Source organism: Lepidochelys kempii, chromosome 5, assembly GCF_965140285.1.
Source record: "Lepidochelys kempii isolate rLepKem1 chromosome 5, rLepKem1.hap1, whole genome shotgun sequence".
NCBI lineage: Eukaryota > Metazoa > Chordata > Testudines > Cheloniidae > Lepidochelys > Lepidochelys kempii.
The window spans coordinates 103291830-103309850 of NC_136384.1; the positions used below are offsets into that span (position 1 = coordinate 103291830).

The window sequence follows — 18021 nt, forward strand, 5'->3', positions numbered from 1 at the left end:
AAACTACAAATTGGGGAAAATGATACATAGATAATTTAGTGGATTGGCTGGGGTGTTTAGATAGATCTGTCTGTGTGTCTCTCTCTGCCAGGATCTAATTTAGGCTTCTCTACAATGCACATCATCTTAACATATAAAAATACTGAGATACAGCACTTTTGAATCCCCCCCTCGCCCTTTTCCATATATATACATATATATATATATATATATATATACACATATACACCTCACATGGGCACTGTAATGCTTAATTGGCTAGTGTTTGTAAAGTACTTTGAGATCTTCAGATGAAAGGCCCCATCAGTTCAAAGCCCAGGGAAATCAATGGAAGTCTTCCCACTGACTTGAATGTTCTCTAGATTCACCATTTAAGAAGTCCAACATAGAAAAAAATGGGGTTTGTTATAACTTGCTACACCATTGGCCCACCTAGTCCTATGTCCTGTCTCTGAGAATGGCCAGCACTGGATGCTTCAGAGGAAGGTGGAAGAAACCTTATGATGAACCATGAAGGAAAAATCTGCCCCAGGAGGACAGTTTCTTCCTAACCCCAGACAGCTAGTGGTTTGTTTATGGCCTAAAGAATGAGGGTTTAAGTCTCTTATAATTTTTATCCCATCTAAATGTAACTTTGGATGTAATTATTAATGATACAAATGTCTAATCTTTTCCTGAATCTGTTAACTAGCTGACCTCAATGCTATTTGGTGGCAGTGAGTTCCACAGATCAATTAAGCATTTCTTTTTACATTTAAAATTTGCTGCTGGTTAATTTCTTTGGGTCTCCTCTTGATCTAGTTTTCTGAGGAAGGATAACAGGAGCACCCAATTTTCTCTAATATCATCACACACACAAAAAAAAACCTCACTACAGTGATTTTAAGACTTACATGTCTAACAACAAATGGCGGCCTGGTTTCAGCATCCAGTTTGTATCCAACAGACCCCAGGCTTAACCTTGACTGCTGCAGTTGGTTTTCTTTGCAGAGCTGACATAGGTGCTTTGTAGCATTTGGAGATGGAGAGCGGGATCTTAATAATCTTGTAAGGCTCTTACAGATCTTATTATCCTTTTTCTTTGTTGTCTTACATCGTGCTGGGGAAATGCTCCTTCGCCTGGGTGATACAGATGCAGATCTTTGTGTCCTCATTCTGTTTCTGCCCTGCTAGATAAATTAATTGTCTCATAAAGTAATTATCCAAGCAGAAACATGGACAAGCTATTTGCAGATCTCTCTGTAAAAGACAACCAGCTGAGCAGGGTTTAAAGTCAACAAGAGGCTCCTACACATCTGAGAGCAGACTATGGCTCTATGTGGCTACAAATTAAAACTGGGGAATCTGTGACTGTGCTGAGAAGTGACAGAAAGTCAATAACAGAAAGAAGGGAGCAGGGACTCATGCCTATCTTTTTTATCCATTTTACCTTTGTTTGACAATTTCTCATCTAGGGCTTGATCCTGTGAAATGTTGATTGCCCTCTGTGTGGTGCTCAGTAATCCCAACTTCTACTGAATTCAACTGGAGTTAAGAGCATCTCTAAAGAAGCATTCAGCAGCTCAAAGGATTGAGACCCAAAATCAAAATCCCGAGGTCATGACTTCAATGAGACCTTGCTTGAGTAAGGACATGAGCATTTGGCTCCAAAGAAGCAGTAATTCTGAATGAGCCAAATTCTGCAACCTTTAATTGAAAAAACTCCCTTGACTTCAGTGAGAACTTTGTTCCAGAAAGGACTGCAAAATTTGGACCATAAAGAATAATTATCTGGTAATGTACTTAACCCTGCTGGTGCAGAGGAACAATGACACTGGAGATTGTGTCTTGGCTAGTTAGTTATAGCACAATCCAGAGAAAACTGAAGCTATGTTGGGGGGGATGGGGGCGAAGCAAGCAGAAGAAACAGCAACCAACAGCATGCAAAAATGAAACACTCACAGCCAGAAGCAAACCATTCTCAGTAAAGGCCCATGGGTCAGGGAAATCCTTCCCACCAGAGATCATGATCACCCCAAGTCTAGCCTCTTTTAGGAGACAATGCAAGCCCCATTTTTTGTGTTGCCCTTTTCCAGAATAATCAGCAACATCCTCCTGACAACAATCACCAAGTAATGAGACCCTTGTCATAGCAGGTGAACTGAGAGAAGAAGAAAGAGATTTTGCCTTTCAGTGCAGAATCGGTGTGATTCTTATTTCTGTCTGAGGTACTTAAATGCAACGGTGACGGGTGCACTGTGACAGATTAGATCAAACATTGATGTTTCTGTCCATGTTTGTGTGCTTTAATTAAAATACTTACATAAAACTGCTTTCTGTTTTGAAGTGGAAGCTCAGTAATGGTTGTTCTTGTGGAAAACTCAATTTTTGGTGCAATTCCCTTAAAAATAATAAAGAGGTGAAATCACTAAAAATGTCATGGTGCAGGTGTTACAGCTTTACAGAGATGAGCAACAGCACCTCTAATTCAGTAACATTTCCTCAAGCTTCTTAATCTTTATTTCAGAATCAGAAGTGACTAGAGGAAACACTAAAACCAAAAAGGGGTAATAGCAGACAGCAAAATGAGAATGAACTTGCAATGTAATATGGCAGAAAAAAGAAGCAAAGTGCTCTTAGATTGCATATTCAGGTAACACGATATTGAGCAGGGAGGCAACGGACCCTCTTTATGGACCTAATCTTTGCAAAGTGGGGAAAGATGATGGTTGAGGCCAACAATGTAGAAAAATATGTAAGACATTAACACAATCCCAGAGAGATATCCCATTCCTCAAAGAGCAAGAGCTGGGATGAAATGGGAGAATAATTCTTTTTATAGATTTGAGGAGGCAGGCAGCTCTTTCCTGTTTGTTTAACAGCTGTATTTACTAACACCAGTCTTCCTAAAGGGCCCTTCATACTCCAAACTACACCCTCCAAACAACTGTGAAAACGGAATCTATATTTCAGTTTTCCTTTCAAGGCAGGTGAAAGGGTGACAAATATTGCAGAAAGACAATTATAATCTGTAATTAACAAACACAACCTGTTAACTTGTAATCACTTTGGAATTTGCATTTAATGTAGTTCCGATTTCTTTAAAAGCAGTAACTATGAAGTCACGGTAACTGTACAAACATTAAGGACCAAATTATACCTGCTCCTCCATTTGTGCACTGAGATGGCGAGAGAGGGAGCAGGAAGCCATAAACTTTCTGAAGGTATTAGAAAGTGTAAGGGTAGTACCAGCTAGCAGTGCCTGCTAGGCTCAAAGCCCTAGAGAAAGTGCATCTGCACAGGAGAAAGGCAGGTCAGGGCCCTATCCTGTGGACAGGCAGCAATTGAAAGCAAGGGACCTGTGTGGGAAGCACTGGCTATACCTTTATGAGGACTTCTACGCACTACCACTTATGTCGGTATAACTAATGTCACTCAGGGGTGTGAATAAGCCACTCCCCTGAGCGACATAAGTTACACGGACCTAACCATTGGTGTGGACAGCGCTACCGTCGCAGATGGGGGCTGGAGTAATTAAGTTGACGGGAGAGCACTCTCTCATTGGCTTAGAGCATCTGCACCTCTGTAAGCACCGCTGTAAGCTCTGTAGTGTAGTCAGAGCCTAAATGTGTAGCAGCAAGTTCTGCTGCTCACCACACTTCTCCAAAAGTTCTCCCCCTCCCTCACATCACTCTCACCTCTAAGAGGCACAATTTAGCCCTAGAGGGAGACATTCAACTTCCAATCTAGTCGGTTTCAAAACTGAGTTATGTTATGTCTCCCCAAATCCATTCAGCCCGTCATGACTTTTAGCTTAACTACAACGACTTTAGCTGGATCAGAACAACAAAATTAACAACCAGATAATCAAGTTAGCACAGTGAGCGGCTTCCTTGATTACAAGATGCATTCAGGCACATTTTATTCTTGGGTTCAATCTCCGGTCAACGACACTTGCTACTAACGGCCAACTGAAAACTATTTTGAACTCCTTTAGGGTAGCAAATTTGAAGGGGCAAGAACTTCTGGGACTGTGTTGCCAACACTGCAGAAAAATCAAATGTATCTGCTTGAAGCTGCTATTGAATATTTGGTTGCCAGCAGCCTCACCAGGCTATAGAAATCAGCATTCATATTGTTTCAGTGCTTTTACTCCACATAGTGGCTTAGTGACTAAAGAAGAATCAACCCATTATGACAATGTACTAACTGACTATCTGCTAGGCCACTTTACCCAGGTGCTGAGTGAGGAGGGAAAGGAGAGTTGTTGTCAGTTGTTGTCTCTAAAATTACATTTAAATACTATGAAATTTGCAACAAATGACAGAGTGCAGGAACATTTAACAAAGCTTTTAATCACCAGGCCACCTGCTTTCAGGACATATTGACCTTGATGGAAATACCATTTTCATTGTTCAGTTGCATTACAGTGGGAGAACATGGGTCTTTGTATGAATTTAACTGAACTAAACAAGCCCAGGCACATATAGGCAACAAAGCACATGCCAAGACTTGATGTAGAAACATGTAAATGACTCAAGAGAAGAAGACCTTCCAGTCCCATCAGGCTATTCTGTTCTGGCTTGACAGGGAACATTTACAGATTCAGTCACAGTTATAAAAAGTAGCACTAAGGGAGCACTTCACTTGTCCTACTCTGTATAGCCTGATCCAAAGCTTCTGATGTCAAGGTGTTTCCATTTATTTCAGTGGGCTTTGGATCAGGCCCTACTGTCAGATCTAGATTTCTAGAAGTCCACTTGGACACTTCACTTAATATTATTGATTATTAGAATTTTCTTCTCAGTTTCTAAATGAATTGTTACATACGCTCAGTTCTGATTCATTGTCTCAGACTGTTGGAGGCAGTGGCATTTACATTTATGTTAAAGGAGGGACAAATAAAACACATGACACCAAGTGAGAGTCAGACACACTGAAAATAAGAGAATAAAAATGGGACACCTGGTCACAGCAGCATAAAACTGAACAAGCAGAATGCAGAGAAATGTCTTAGACAACCACAGCAACAACAGTATTTAATTTTAATTTACTTAAGAGAAAGAGATACAGTCCCACAACTGGATCAACCACTTTTTAATTGAAAAGCCAGAGCTGAATTCTTAGGTACCAGTGGACAAGTGACTAGAATTTTTGCCCAACAGGAGGACACTGAAGATGTAATTAATTTCAAGACAATAAACTGGAATCCTAAAAAACTAGTGTTTTACAGAGTCACTTTCCACAGTAAGAAAAGGGGGACTTGTGGCACCTTAGAGACTAACCAATTTATTTGAGCATGAGCTTTCGTGAGCTACAGCTCACTTCCACAGTAGAACAGTTTTTAAGGTTGCATGTTTGGACTTAAGTTTTGCACTTCCAGATTTGAGGGTTTAACTGTGCAACCTTAACGCTGCACTAGCCTAGCTTTACTGCATTTAATCTCTAAATATTACAAACGCTTTATGTCAACTGTAAAAGCATTGAAAAACAGGTATTTTTCTTTATTACACAGTCTGACAGTCTAGGAGTATAAAACTGTAATGTGGTGGCAAGGTTCTTCTGTTGATTCACCCCGTTGGCAGACGGTGGACCCCTCAGGGAGATGCTGCTTGATTCCTGCTAAGTCATTGTGGCAGATGTGGCTCATTAACCCTACACTATATCTGAAGGAGGTGACAGAGGCTTTGAGCATAGGGAGCCTGGGTTTAGGACAGAGAGATCTCTGTAGGGAAATCCTAGGAACAGCTACACTTAGGAAGATGCTTACTTTTACTTCTTGATATTTCAGTTGTCAGTAAATCCAAACCTCACAAAGGGGGTCAACTGGATTAAATGCAGAGTGGACATGATTCTGCTCTCACTTACAATGCTGTAAATCAGGAGTAAATGTGGTGAACTCAATGGATTTACAGCAATGTAACAACAGCATGAGATCAAAATCCCAGGCTCCAGAGATTCTGTTCCGAGAAAGTCCACCTGGCCACACAAATTCCTATGAAGATGGATCACATGAAATGCAGTAAAGGAAGGAAAGGGCACATTCAGGGCCCAATCCTGCATGCCTTACTCATATTAGTGGCTGCAGTTATTTTAATGTGGTTGCTCATATGAGTGAAGTGTTCACATGAGTCAGCCTGCAGGTTGATCCCTTAGGTAACATATAGTATCAATATAAAATTCAAATAATGTACAAAAATAGACTCAAATTATGAACTGAGACTTTCAGTCAGTCAGGATCATAATATGGGACTTAGCAATGTGACCGAAAATTTGGAGAGCCCAGCGCAGTACATTTGACTTTTGACTTTTGCTTTGCTAGGACACAAAGGGTTTACTCATCCAGTTTTGTAAGTCATCAAACCATCCTGTCAAAAATATAAATGGGAGTGAGAGAAGGCCACTGTGTTAGTAGTAAGTCATGAATATAACAGTGAAAATCTAGACTATTGCAGTAAATAATGTCACAATTATAGTAAGAATGCAATGTACTCTGCAGAAAATTATAAACAGCACAAGACTGGACCTGGAAAATCAAGATAGCTAAACTGAAAAATGTATACATTGTTAACAGAAACAATCAGACATGGCAGACACCAAATAAGAGTAGTTAGATAAACCTAGAATGTCACATGGACTAGAACACTGAAAAAATTAAGGATGACAACAAAAGAGATGAATGTGGTATCAAGAATATAGTAATGTATTATAATAATTAACAGAATTAGTCTTAATAAGACAACATTAATCAAAACCTAGCTATTAGCTTCTGTAATCTTAGCTAGTATTACTGGAGCTCCACTTTAGATAATTAAATCTAATGCTGCCTTCTATTTTTTGCCCACATTGAAATCTTAGCATGAAGAAATGCAATGGGCTCTTTTTACACATTCAATCCTTGCAGTCCAAATACTTCTTTATAAATGAAGTTCCAGCACTAGTCCTACAGGGCAGTTGAGAAGATCTGAAGGGCAGCCGTACAACATCAGTACCAGTAGACTTACTAACTGAGACAGTAATGATATAATGAAAAAGAGAATCTGCTGCAATAGTGGGTATTGTTAATATTCTAAGTGATGAGTTAGCTAAATTACCAGGATTTTAGAGTGGATCATAGTTTGACCCTTTCTCCCCTGTGAAAAATATCAGGATGTGCATAGGCAGGTTGGTTAGTAGAAAATAGGTGAGCAGAATTAGACTTGTTTTACTGAATTGCATGATTGAAGTAGATGTCACTTTTGACTCTCTCAACAGACAATCAGAATGACAGAAAGAACAGAACATCATGAAGTAAATGTGTATATGAATTTAAACTCTCAATCAAGGCAATGGTAATTTACTTTCTTTCATCTTAATTACAGGAAACATCAGGAAGCTGAGGTTAATAAAGCCATTCACAGGCTGGTTACCTGAAACACTGACTGCCTTAACATTGAGAAATTATTCTTCTCTCATTACTGTGGCAAGCTAATAAAATATTCAGATTTTCAACACCACATCAAAATACTCAACATGATCATCTCCAGATAATCTGCCCTTGACCTACCTAACACACACGTCGCTGATATTAATTACATTGTTTTATAATATTCCATTCTCATCAAAGAAAACTGGACTAAATGTACACCAGTAACTCAGGTGTTATATATTTATATGGTGCCATTAAACTCTCTCTGTATTAGGCAGAACTTGCCTGGTGAGTAGAAAAATTTTCCTGATATGTGCAAACCTAAGCCAGCAATTTATACAGAATTTAATGTTTTATTTAAAAATAATTACATACCTAGCCCTTATGATATTGAAAATAATTTTCTAAATGTGAACCAATGCAGTTTTGAGTCTGCAGGAAGACTGCTCCAGCAGAATATTGCAGCTCATAGCTTTCCCAAGCAGTAACGGAATGAAATGAACAAAACCTTGGTCAATTTTATTGCTTCTACTGCATAATCCAATCAGCCTCAGTGAAACTGCTGAGAATTCTGTCAGTTTTATTCTTCTGTTTCTGCTTCAGAAAGTTAAGAGCATCAGGAAAGACAGGCACTGGACATATTTACAAGGACAGAAGACCCCCAAAAAAAGATGATTTGGAGAAGAGTAAACTAAGGAAGAGAGAGAGAGAAAGAGAGTGTGTGTGTGTGTGTTAGCATGTGTGTGTACGTGCATGTACGTATGTGTGTGCGTGTGTATAAATGGCTAGGAAAGACAGTGCCCCCAAACACAGTCAATGAGCAGTGCCCTGGAAATTTACCCAACACCCTGCCCTTTCACAGCAGCTGAGGATGGGAGCTTTGCGGCTGAGACCCTTCACCCATCTTTTACATTGGCCTCTGGCTAGTAGATTTAATCTTCAGTCAATTGATGCCTTGTACTTTTTTCAGGACACTACAGAGCCAGACAAGGTACTTGAGCATGTCTCTCTGTTCAAGAGCCGTACAAATTCATGTCTCAGACTGAGATCCTCACAAAGTAGCATGCCCTGTTACACTAGCCAGCTGGGCCAGACCTCTCCCACTTTATTCTTTTCAGCTACCCATGGCAAACACTCATTTGGAGACAACTTACTGGGAAACTAGGAGACGTTTTCATTAGTAACTCTCTCTCCACACCAGGATACACAGGAGTCAGCTTGGGCTCTGGGAAGAGAAAATCTCGAGTATTCTCTTCATAAAAAGCGAGATAGTCTCCCACTGAAAGAGTGAAAAAAGGAAGAACTGGTTCCAAGATGGTTAATATTTTTTTAGAAGTCACACATTCTATAGCAAGCCCTTCGCAGAGTGTGCAAGCCCTACCTGGCTCACCAAGAGACCTGTCCCTCTTTCCACATCAGGAATGACTCAGTCAGAAGTACAGGAGGTCTTTGGGATAGGTGTGCTCCAGCAGGAGTGTCACAGGGAATCCACAAAGGGTGGTATCCCCTGTAGATCTGCTTTGAGATCTGTATGAAGAGGCGCACAAGCCCTTTGGGGCTCGATGTAAGAAGCTTTCAAGACAGCGGCACCTTGCTCCTCTTTGGTATATTGCCCAGCTCCAAATGGTAACTGGGGGACCCTCAGTTTGGGCCCTGAGCAGCCAGTGTAATGAAAACAACAGAAACACTGATAATCAGTGAACACTCTCTGTTCTGCTGTGTGCTCATTTTTAATTTGTGAGAAAGGCTCCAGTAAGGTCAAACTTTTAGTCTCAGGGACTGAGAAAATAACTGCTTTTAAATCAAATGACTTGTTAGTCTCATTTCCATTGCGCTGTCTACTCTGCTTCTGATTAATGTCTCTATCTTGAAAGTGAAATGAAGGAGGCAGAAGGGAGAGAGTCCATTTACACCTCCATCTGTAATGAAAGATTAGGCTTAGCACAGCAACACTGGAGCTTGATGCCATCTTTTACACACAGTTTGTCACCGGTACCCCAAACTATTTTGGGATCGGAATGACTGCATAACCTCAGAGACATACAATCCACATGTATTGTGGGGAATTTCCAAAGCAGTGCAACTTCAGAGAGCACACCAAATTCAAAATCTGTCCTTTGCTTTTCCTTTATTAGGGCCCAAGTTTAGGGGAGCAGAGCACCATCAATCTCACTGATGTGATTAGGAGAAGAAAGCATTCAAGAGTCTGCCTTTACACAGCATGGCCCTTCCAGAATATGCAGAGTCTATCCATATATCTGTCTATCCATACAGGGCCAAATCCTGATCCCACAGATGTACACTGGGAGTTTTCTCAATATCCTTGTAACACTAGGATTTAGCTCATTAGCATTTAGAGAGAGCTTTACTTTTCTGAAGCACTGTACAAACTACTAATTCACCTAATTAATTGTCTATTTAAATAAAATCAAACAAGACATGTTTGTAATGTGCTTATAAAAATCATATTTACATTCTTATGTTTGTTCAGTATAGCTGTCGTCATAAAGTGATTTGCAGTGTTGTTGTAGCCCTGTCGATCCCAGGATATGAGAAAGACAAGGTGGGAGAGGCAATATCTTTTATTGGACCAACTTCTGTTGGTGGAAAGGACAAGCTTTCGAGCTATACTGAACTCCTGTGGTCTGAAGCTGGTAACCAGAGCATCTGAGCTTAACACAAGGTGGGGCAGACTGTTAAGCATAAGTGGGCAATAGAAGGTTAGACTGTTAAGCATAAAGGGTTCACACATGCTGCGGTCTCTTTATGCTTAACAAACTAATCCTTTCTGGCCCACTTCATTTTAAGGGGCTCCTATAGCATGTGTGTACCCCTCCCGCTTAACAACCTGCCCCACTTTGTGTTTATCTTGGACACTTGGTTACCTGCTTCAGATCTAAAGAAGAGCGCTGTGTAGCTTGAAAGCTTGACCCTTTCACCAGAAGAAGTTGGTCCAATAAAAGATACTACTTCATCACAAAGCGATGACAGGAAAAAGAATAGGGGTTACTTACCGAAGTAACTTTTGTTCTTTGAATGTACTCCCTCCAGACAGCCACACTGCAGGAGTCACACACCCAGCCACCCAACCATGGAACCTTTTTGAGTACTGCTGAGTCCAGCATTCCCCTGACTTAGAGTATAAATATCCCCATCTTTCTAACCATCCTGTTGTTCTTCTCTATTTCTAGAAGCCCATGACATTGAGCTCTGAAGCAGAGGGGCAGAGAGCGGGTCAGTGTGGCATTATATAAGGTATATATTCAGAGACAAAGGTCACTTTGGTAAGCAACTCGTTTTTCTCCTTCATCACATTGCTTCCCCAGGATAGCAGACTAACAAGGAGATGGACTGTGACACACCATTTGCTAAACTTTGACTGAGGCACAGCCTTCCTGAAATCTAACTTTGCTGCAGTGTCAAGCAAATACCAGCTCATGAACCCCAAGTAAAAGCCCTGCAAATTTCTCATAAGAACATGTTCTGAATGCCTGCCACAAAAGCTGCTACTCTCCTGCTTGAATGGGTTCTGTGACATTCAGATACAAGGACCCTGGCCCACTCATAATGAGACTAAAGACAAAACCTTATCCACCTAGGGTATATGTCTATACTGCAGTTAGACACCTGTGACTGGCCCATGCCAGCTGACGTGGGATCACGAGGGCTCAGGCTCAGGGGCTGTTGGCCATTCAGACTCAGTCTGAGGCTCTCCCACCTTGCAATGGTCCTAGAGTCTGAGTTCCAGCCCGATCCCAAACATCTACACTACCATTAAGCAACCCCTTAGTCCGAGCCCTACAAGCCCAAGTCAAATGGCATGGACCAGCCTCACGTTTTTAATTGCAGTGGAGACATACCCTTAGACAACCTTTGAACTAAAACACCTTAAACTTCAGACTTTTCTCCAAAGACAATGTATGGCCTATTGGTTTTGATAAAAGGCTTTGGGACAGATTTTCAAAGACCTTAACTCATAAGTCGGCACATAAATGAAATAGTAAAATTTTCAAAGTGTTCAACGTTTTGAATGACCGCACTGGGAGCTACCGGGTACTGTGCAAGTTTTGAAAATCTGGCCTTTACTTCTGTCTAATGAGCAGCTGCCAGTTCTCACCCTGCAGAATGTGCAATCAGGCTTCTCAGGGAACTTGGTGAAGCTTTGGGAAAAACACAGAGAGATGTATCGCGTCATATGAAAATCATCAACTATTTTTGTTTAAAATTTAGGGTGAGGGATACGCTGCAGTTTATCCTTATGAAAGATACTGCATATTGTAGCAATGGTATATTAGAGCCTGCAGCTCTGATGGTGGCACAACTAAAAGTCAAAAAGAAAGAAAACTTCAGTAAAAGGTAATAAAGAAAGCAAGATTCTTAATCCTTCTCAGCTTGATCCTTTATAGCTGGGTCATTTTTAGGGGCTCTCTAGAGCTCCCTCTTGGGCCTTGCTTACACTAGAAAATAGAAACATGGCAGCAATCAGTTTCACTGCACTGGTGCTGACCCTGATACAAGACAAACTGGAGTCAGTTCTGGTTTCACTAACAAGCATTACATTTGGATTTTTAAAAGTTGAGCAAAGTCCCTTCAGCCATTTTTTGAGTGAAGGAAGAGTGAAAAATATACAAACTTCCCCATTGTAAAAAAAAAATCTAACTACATATTTTTGCAGGGCTACAACAAAAAACAGCTTAACTCTGAAACTTGAAATCATGGCAAATGGAGCTCTACATTATTATTCATGTTACATTTACATATCATCGATGAACAACAATGGTGACAGAGATGAGAAAATGTGGAAAAAGAAATTAAAGTAATTTGAGTATTCCTAACACAGCAACCGGTAACATAAAAATGCATAAAATATATTATATTAGTGGTAGAGCACTACCTATATTTTAGTAATGAAGACTGCCAGTGATTTTACCCTACATACAAATGTTCCATATTTGATTACCTTAAAGAGCAGGATTATTCTGCCACCCTGTGTCCACTTGATTTTTCTAACTTATAAAAAGCACAATAAAAAGTTGTTATTGTGCCAGTGCTAATATCTGCTAAATGGAAACTCTAAATTATTATTCACGTTACATTTAAATATCATTGGTGAACAATAACAGTGAAAGAGAAGAGAAAATTAGGGGAAAGAAATTAGAAAAATTTGAATATTTCTAACAAATCAACCAGTAGGTCACTAGTCAGAAAATGTATCTTATTTTCACTGATAGATGATCAAAGCATATGCAGAGTCGGGGCTGGGGTGGGACAGCAGATGTTTGAAGGCCCCTGGGAGAGAGGAAGAAAGTCGGGAGGCAAGGCTCAAAGTTAACACCCACTGGAATGCTCCTTGTAATGTCTAATTAACCGCTATTTTGTAAAATATTTACTAGCCCATTACCTGAAGATACTAGTTGAAGTAATCCAAACGTTGTTATATTGCCTAAAAGAAGACAAATAAATGATGTCAAGGTGGCTGAAAAATTATGATATATTCAAAATATTCCTGTAGCACAACAATAAAAAATAAGGATAGATAGATAGCTAGATAGATCTGATGCCACTACACTGTCTTCAGTTATACATGCATTCTGAATATTCTTTAAATTATACTTACTTTCAAGCATCTCTGTTACAGCAGCAGGGTCTACAGCACTTTCAAATACCTACAGGAAAGTAATACAGAGTATATTTGTTCTTTATAATACAAAGGGCATTTTTATAATCTAGCATTTATATGAACATTTTTTATATATTCAACAAATATTTCCCTAAGCCATGCTGTGCTGTCATTAAGCAAACAAACAAACAAACCTGTGAAAATACTATATATTTTACTGCGTGTTACATGTTTATTAATCTCAGCTGTAAAGTACTGTAACAATTTGTTTAAAAAGTTGTTAAAGTCTTGAAAATCTTACTTGTTTAAACCTGAAATTTCACACACTGTAGCCTCTGAGTCAGACTTAGAAGTAAGTCTAAAGAGTTTTTCAGAAAATCTCCCACTATTGCACTAACATTAGTATAGTTCTACTATACTAGGAGAAGCAATGGTGGAAGAGCTAGTGTAAAGGGGGCACAGGTTTTTTTGAGAATACAGGGTTCTTGATCAAACCAGGGGCCTCAACCCACAAAGCATCATCAGTGCCCTGGCTGCCATCACTTTGAAGCACAGGACAAGCCCTATATAGACAAGAGAGGAGTTCAAGAATCTAAGGTGACAATCCTATTTGTTATTATGTAATTTTTAAAGACTATACATAAAATCAGAATATTTTATGAACATGAAATAAATATAAATACATTTGACTTGGCTTAATTTCATCCCATTACTCCTAGCCACAATTTGCTGGTCCACCCTAAAAGAGATTCCTCTGCCTTAGGGTGAAATCGTGACCTCTTTGAAGTCAATTTGAGTTTTGCCATTGACTTTAATAGGGCCAGGATTTAACCCTTAGTATTTTACTTCTTTCAAGCAGCTGTGGTCAGCTATATCTCCACTGACTCATCTTTTAACCCAGCCCTTAATAATTTTTGTTGCTTTTCACAGAACCATAGAAATGTAGGGCTGGAAGGGACCTCAGGAGGTCATTTAGCCCATCCCTCCGTGCTGATAGGATTAAGGATTTTTTCTGTTTTCCACCCGATTTGTCAACATCTTTCTACCTCTGATAATATTGAAGCTTGCAGGACAGTACTTCAGTGACAGCCTTTTTGGAGAAAGGAAACTCAAAGAGCGCATCTTCGCTAGGAAAAAAGGTATGGTCTTGAATGTCATGTAAGCTAACACACAGTAATAAAAATGAGGTCGTATCTTAGCAAAAACAAGACAATTTGTATTTTTCATACATGTTAGCAGTCAAAGTAAAGACTATGTGGGAGCCTAGGATTTATCTTGACCTAACACTTGTTAAAACTATAACTCCCTTGTCTTCACAGGATTTTATGTCATGTTCATTATTGCGAATTAGCTAACACAAGGTAAGAACACACCTTTTTTCCTAGTGAAGACAAGGCTCAATTCACTGTCAAGTAATCTTCAACTGTCACTCCAGGCCTAGGAAGTGAAAGGCATTTAATCGTATTCCTTAGAAAGTGGAATCTTATGAGAGATGTGGAAAGATTTATTTGTGAAAACAGAGCCACACAGAAAGCTGTTTGCAAAAAGCAGAGATTCTCCTAATAGAGCAGAGCAAGAGCCATTAGGGAAAGAATAATGGTAACAGATGTGCTCTGTACTCTTAAAAAATGTCTACTTATGTATTAAAACTATGTTACCTGTAGTGATTTCAACAAAGTTTTCTTGCCACAGCCAAACTGTGCTGAAACCATTTTTAAAAACCATCATCATGCATACGTCACCATTCATCAATATCATAGCCAATCAGCAGAGAGAGTATTTTTAAAAATCTTTTATGAACATTTTAGAGTTAGCCAAACCATTTACTCCCAAGGAAATTCAGGATGAATTCTTGTGTTCTTGGTTATTTCAGATTTTAATATGGCATGTAAAATGTTGGTTAAAGCATTCATCTGTCATTATCTTTAATTCTATGCCTGCCAGTATCATGAAAATCAGATGATAGTCATCCCACAGCAGAGATGTTATTTTGTTTCCACAGAAATGGGATCGCAACCAAATAAATCCCGAGCAAGAGAACTAACACACTAATGTCCTTCCTAGGATTATATAGGATTGTTTCCCTGGAGCACACTCCAGTCTAACCAGTGATCCACAACCGCCAGTGCTATTGCCATGAATAAAAATTCAGATAGCAAAGTGTTAAATTTTAGAACCTGTTCCCAGTCAAAGATGAAACAGATCTGATTCTTTGCTACCTTGCATGGGAAGCAAGTGTAAAATTATAGTAAATCAAAATCTTCTACTAACTGTACACTGATGGTAGCATTTTACACCCACTTTGCACAGTGTAAATTACTATCCATGGTGAAAGGCAGTAGAGGATCAAGCCCAAAGCATGTAATAAGTGAGAATCACCTTTTCAAACCACATCTTCTCATGAAACAAGAGAGGGAAAATTGGAGGAAGGCATTCTGTCTCCTTGTATTGGCCCATGATGCAGACACTAAGGTAAATGTCATGTTTCTCTGGCAGGACCACACCAGGGCAAGTGACCTTATGAAAGAGAGAAAACAATCATGGTGATCAGAATTCTTTTAGGGCAGCCTTCCCCACTCTGTCCCACCAATGCGCCTGTTGCACAATCTGCAGGGACTACCATTATGGTCAAGTAGGTAGTACAATGTCTGTGCCCTGGGCTTCTCTGTTGACAAGGGTGCAGTTAGGGTCCAGTTCTATCTTCAGTTACACCAGTGGAAGTTACAGCTGTATAACTAAGGGCAGAATTGAGTTTTTGGAGTGGGATTTTCAAAAGTGGCTAAAAGCGTACGTCTACATTGCAGAAAAACACCCACTGCTGGCCTATGTGAGCTGGCCCAGAATGTTTTCTTTAGTTTTGTTCCTTTTATTTAAAAAAGTGTTAATATGTTGTGCATTTGCTGGTTTTATACTTCATATATTTGGGACTTTCTTTTTTCAATAACTGTATCCTTGGTGATGAAATATCATGGATTTTAACATTTTACTGAACAGAAACTAAAATATTTTAATCGGATGCCAGAAGAGGGAATTCAAAGGCTAAGAGATAAGAGAAACATTTAAAAATAACTATTTCGCCTCTGATGAAAAGCACTACACAAAAGGTGGTTATTATCTGCTCTTGCCAGACTCTGAACTGACACAATAATCCTGAAAAAGACTATTACACAATGAATATTGCACACAGTGTTGTAGAACTGAGTCCTGACATTGCCCTAACCTTTACCATTAAGCCCCTTTCCCCCTTCGGTGTAATTCCCATTGTTCCCACGGGATAGGCAGTGTACAGCCTATATGAAAACAGGGCGTGCCCTAGGGCTGAAGGGCTAGGGCCAGGTAAGAGCCATTAGGGCCTTATTTCGTGGTGCTTCACAGAGTACTGATTGTTTCTTTACAAGTTACCGCACAGAATCCTTTAAACACGCAGCTTCCTGTCAGTGCCCCCGCGAAGGGAGGCGACAGCGCTGACCCCGCTGGGATAACACGGAGCAGCAGCCCACGCGCGGCCCGTGGGGACAGCAGGGGCAGCGTGTGGCCCGGGCAGCGGAGTGGTGCTGCACGTCGGGGCCCTGCGCGGCCGCGCGTACCCAGCTGGGAAGGTTGTGCGGTGGGGCGCGCGGGGAGGGGGGGGGGGGAGCGGCTCTCCCGCCCCTCCCTCGCTCGCTGCCCTTGCTAGTTCGGGCCCCTGCACCCGCCTCACCGCGTGGATCTGCAGCTCCACCACCACCTTCAGCGGCATGCCGGGGCGCGCTGGGGGGCTGCGGGGGGTTCTCGCCGCCTCCGCTCTCAGGCCGGCCGCGGCCCCGGCCCTGGCCCTCTCCGCCCGGATCAGCGCGCTGCTGTCCGGCAGGGGAAGCGTCGCGTTGCCATGGAGACTCAAACGTTCCGGCATTCGCCTTCGGAACGCGGAGGCAGCCCGCGCGCGCCCCCTGGAGTCCCCCTAGCGCACTTCCGCCTCCGTCCCTCCCTCCCCCCACCATGAGCTGTTTCGCAGCATGCAGGAGGCTGGAGGGGAAGGGGGAGGAGCGAGGATGTGACACATTAGGGGGAGGGGCCGGAATGGGGCATGAAGATTGGGGAGGGGAGGGTGGGGGCAGGGCTGTGGCCTTGAGGTAAGGGGTGAAGAGGGGGTGGGACCTAGGTTACAGCTGGTGCTGGTCAAGACCCGCCCCGGGCACAATGGAAAGTCCGCGCCTGTGCATGCAGGAATAGAGCCCTCTGCATGTGGCTCTTACCTGTGCCATGTGGAAGTGTGTCTGGCGTGAGATGAGGTGCTGTGGAATCAGATGCTTTTGCACACCGGCTGTATTGCTTTTCTTTCAGGAAATCATCTGTTGTCTGGAAGTATTGCTTCAGCTTCAGGCTGGTGAGCAGGAGGTTCTCATTTCGTGGATAGGTTATCTCCTTTCCCTTCTCAGCACTCTAACACGTCCCCAGTTTCTCAATCTGCTGGTGAAGACCATTTTGGAAGTCCTTTATGGAAGTCCCATTCCAGGAAGTTTGGGTGAGATTGTTGTTAAAGATATGGAAGAGCTCTTAGAGGATCTGCTGGATGGCTACCTTGGCATTCTCTTGCTGGGATAGTCGGATCTTGAGGATACCTCTGGGCTTGAAAGCTGTCATTTCATTTAGACATTGGAAGGGAAAGTTTCTACCCATTTTCTACAGACGCTGTAAACTCTTGCTGGTCATTCTGGCTTGTAGAACATAAATCCCGTTACAGTCCAGACATGAGATTTCACTGGAGAGGAGCAGCATGAGGCAACACTGCAGCAACCACCTGCTGATCATGATGATGTCTTAGATTCCCTGTGTTTGTGTAGAACTTGAGCAACTGGTGCCTGTTCAAGGTCTTTCGTAGACTTTTGTGTTTTTGACCCCTGTCTCTGAATTTAAGTATTCTGTAGGAAAAGATTTTTCTTTTGTCACTTTCTACTTTTCAAGGTTTTTCCTGCTTGAGGTTTTCACTTTCAGTTTCCTTCTTTTTATTTAGTGGAAGCGAACAAGTCATTAG

The 18021-nt window shown here is 41.3% G+C and overlaps 1 protein-coding gene and 1 pseudogene across 2 annotated transcripts in view; both read right to left on the minus strand.

The window, feature by feature from the left end:
* SPATA6L (spermatogenesis associated 6 like) overlaps positions 1-16935 on the minus strand; it is a 34427-nt gene extending 17492 nt beyond the window's left edge. The window contains exons 1-7 of one of the 2 annotated variants that reach the window (XM_073345250.2): positions 16708-16935; positions 15387-15524; positions 13005-13053; positions 12789-12830; positions 8542-8666; positions 2303-2380; positions 894-1169 (exon numbers count right to left, since the gene is read on the minus strand). In XM_073345250.2, the coding sequence (XP_073201351.1) occupies positions 894-1169; positions 2303-2380; positions 8542-8666; positions 12789-12830; positions 13005-13053; positions 15387-15524; positions 16708-16899 (900 nt within the window). In that variant the 5' untranslated portion in view covers positions 16900-16935. The remainder of the gene's footprint in view (positions 1-893; positions 1170-2302; positions 2381-8541; positions 8667-12788; positions 12831-13004; positions 13054-15386; positions 15525-16707) is intronic. The other variant, XM_078852674.1, reaches the window with a different exon arrangement.
* Positions 16936-17165: 230 nt separating this feature from the next.
* LOC140911953 (interferon beta-like) lies at positions 17166-17798 on the minus strand (annotated as a pseudogene).
* Between the last annotated feature and the right edge of the window lie 223 nt (positions 17799-18021).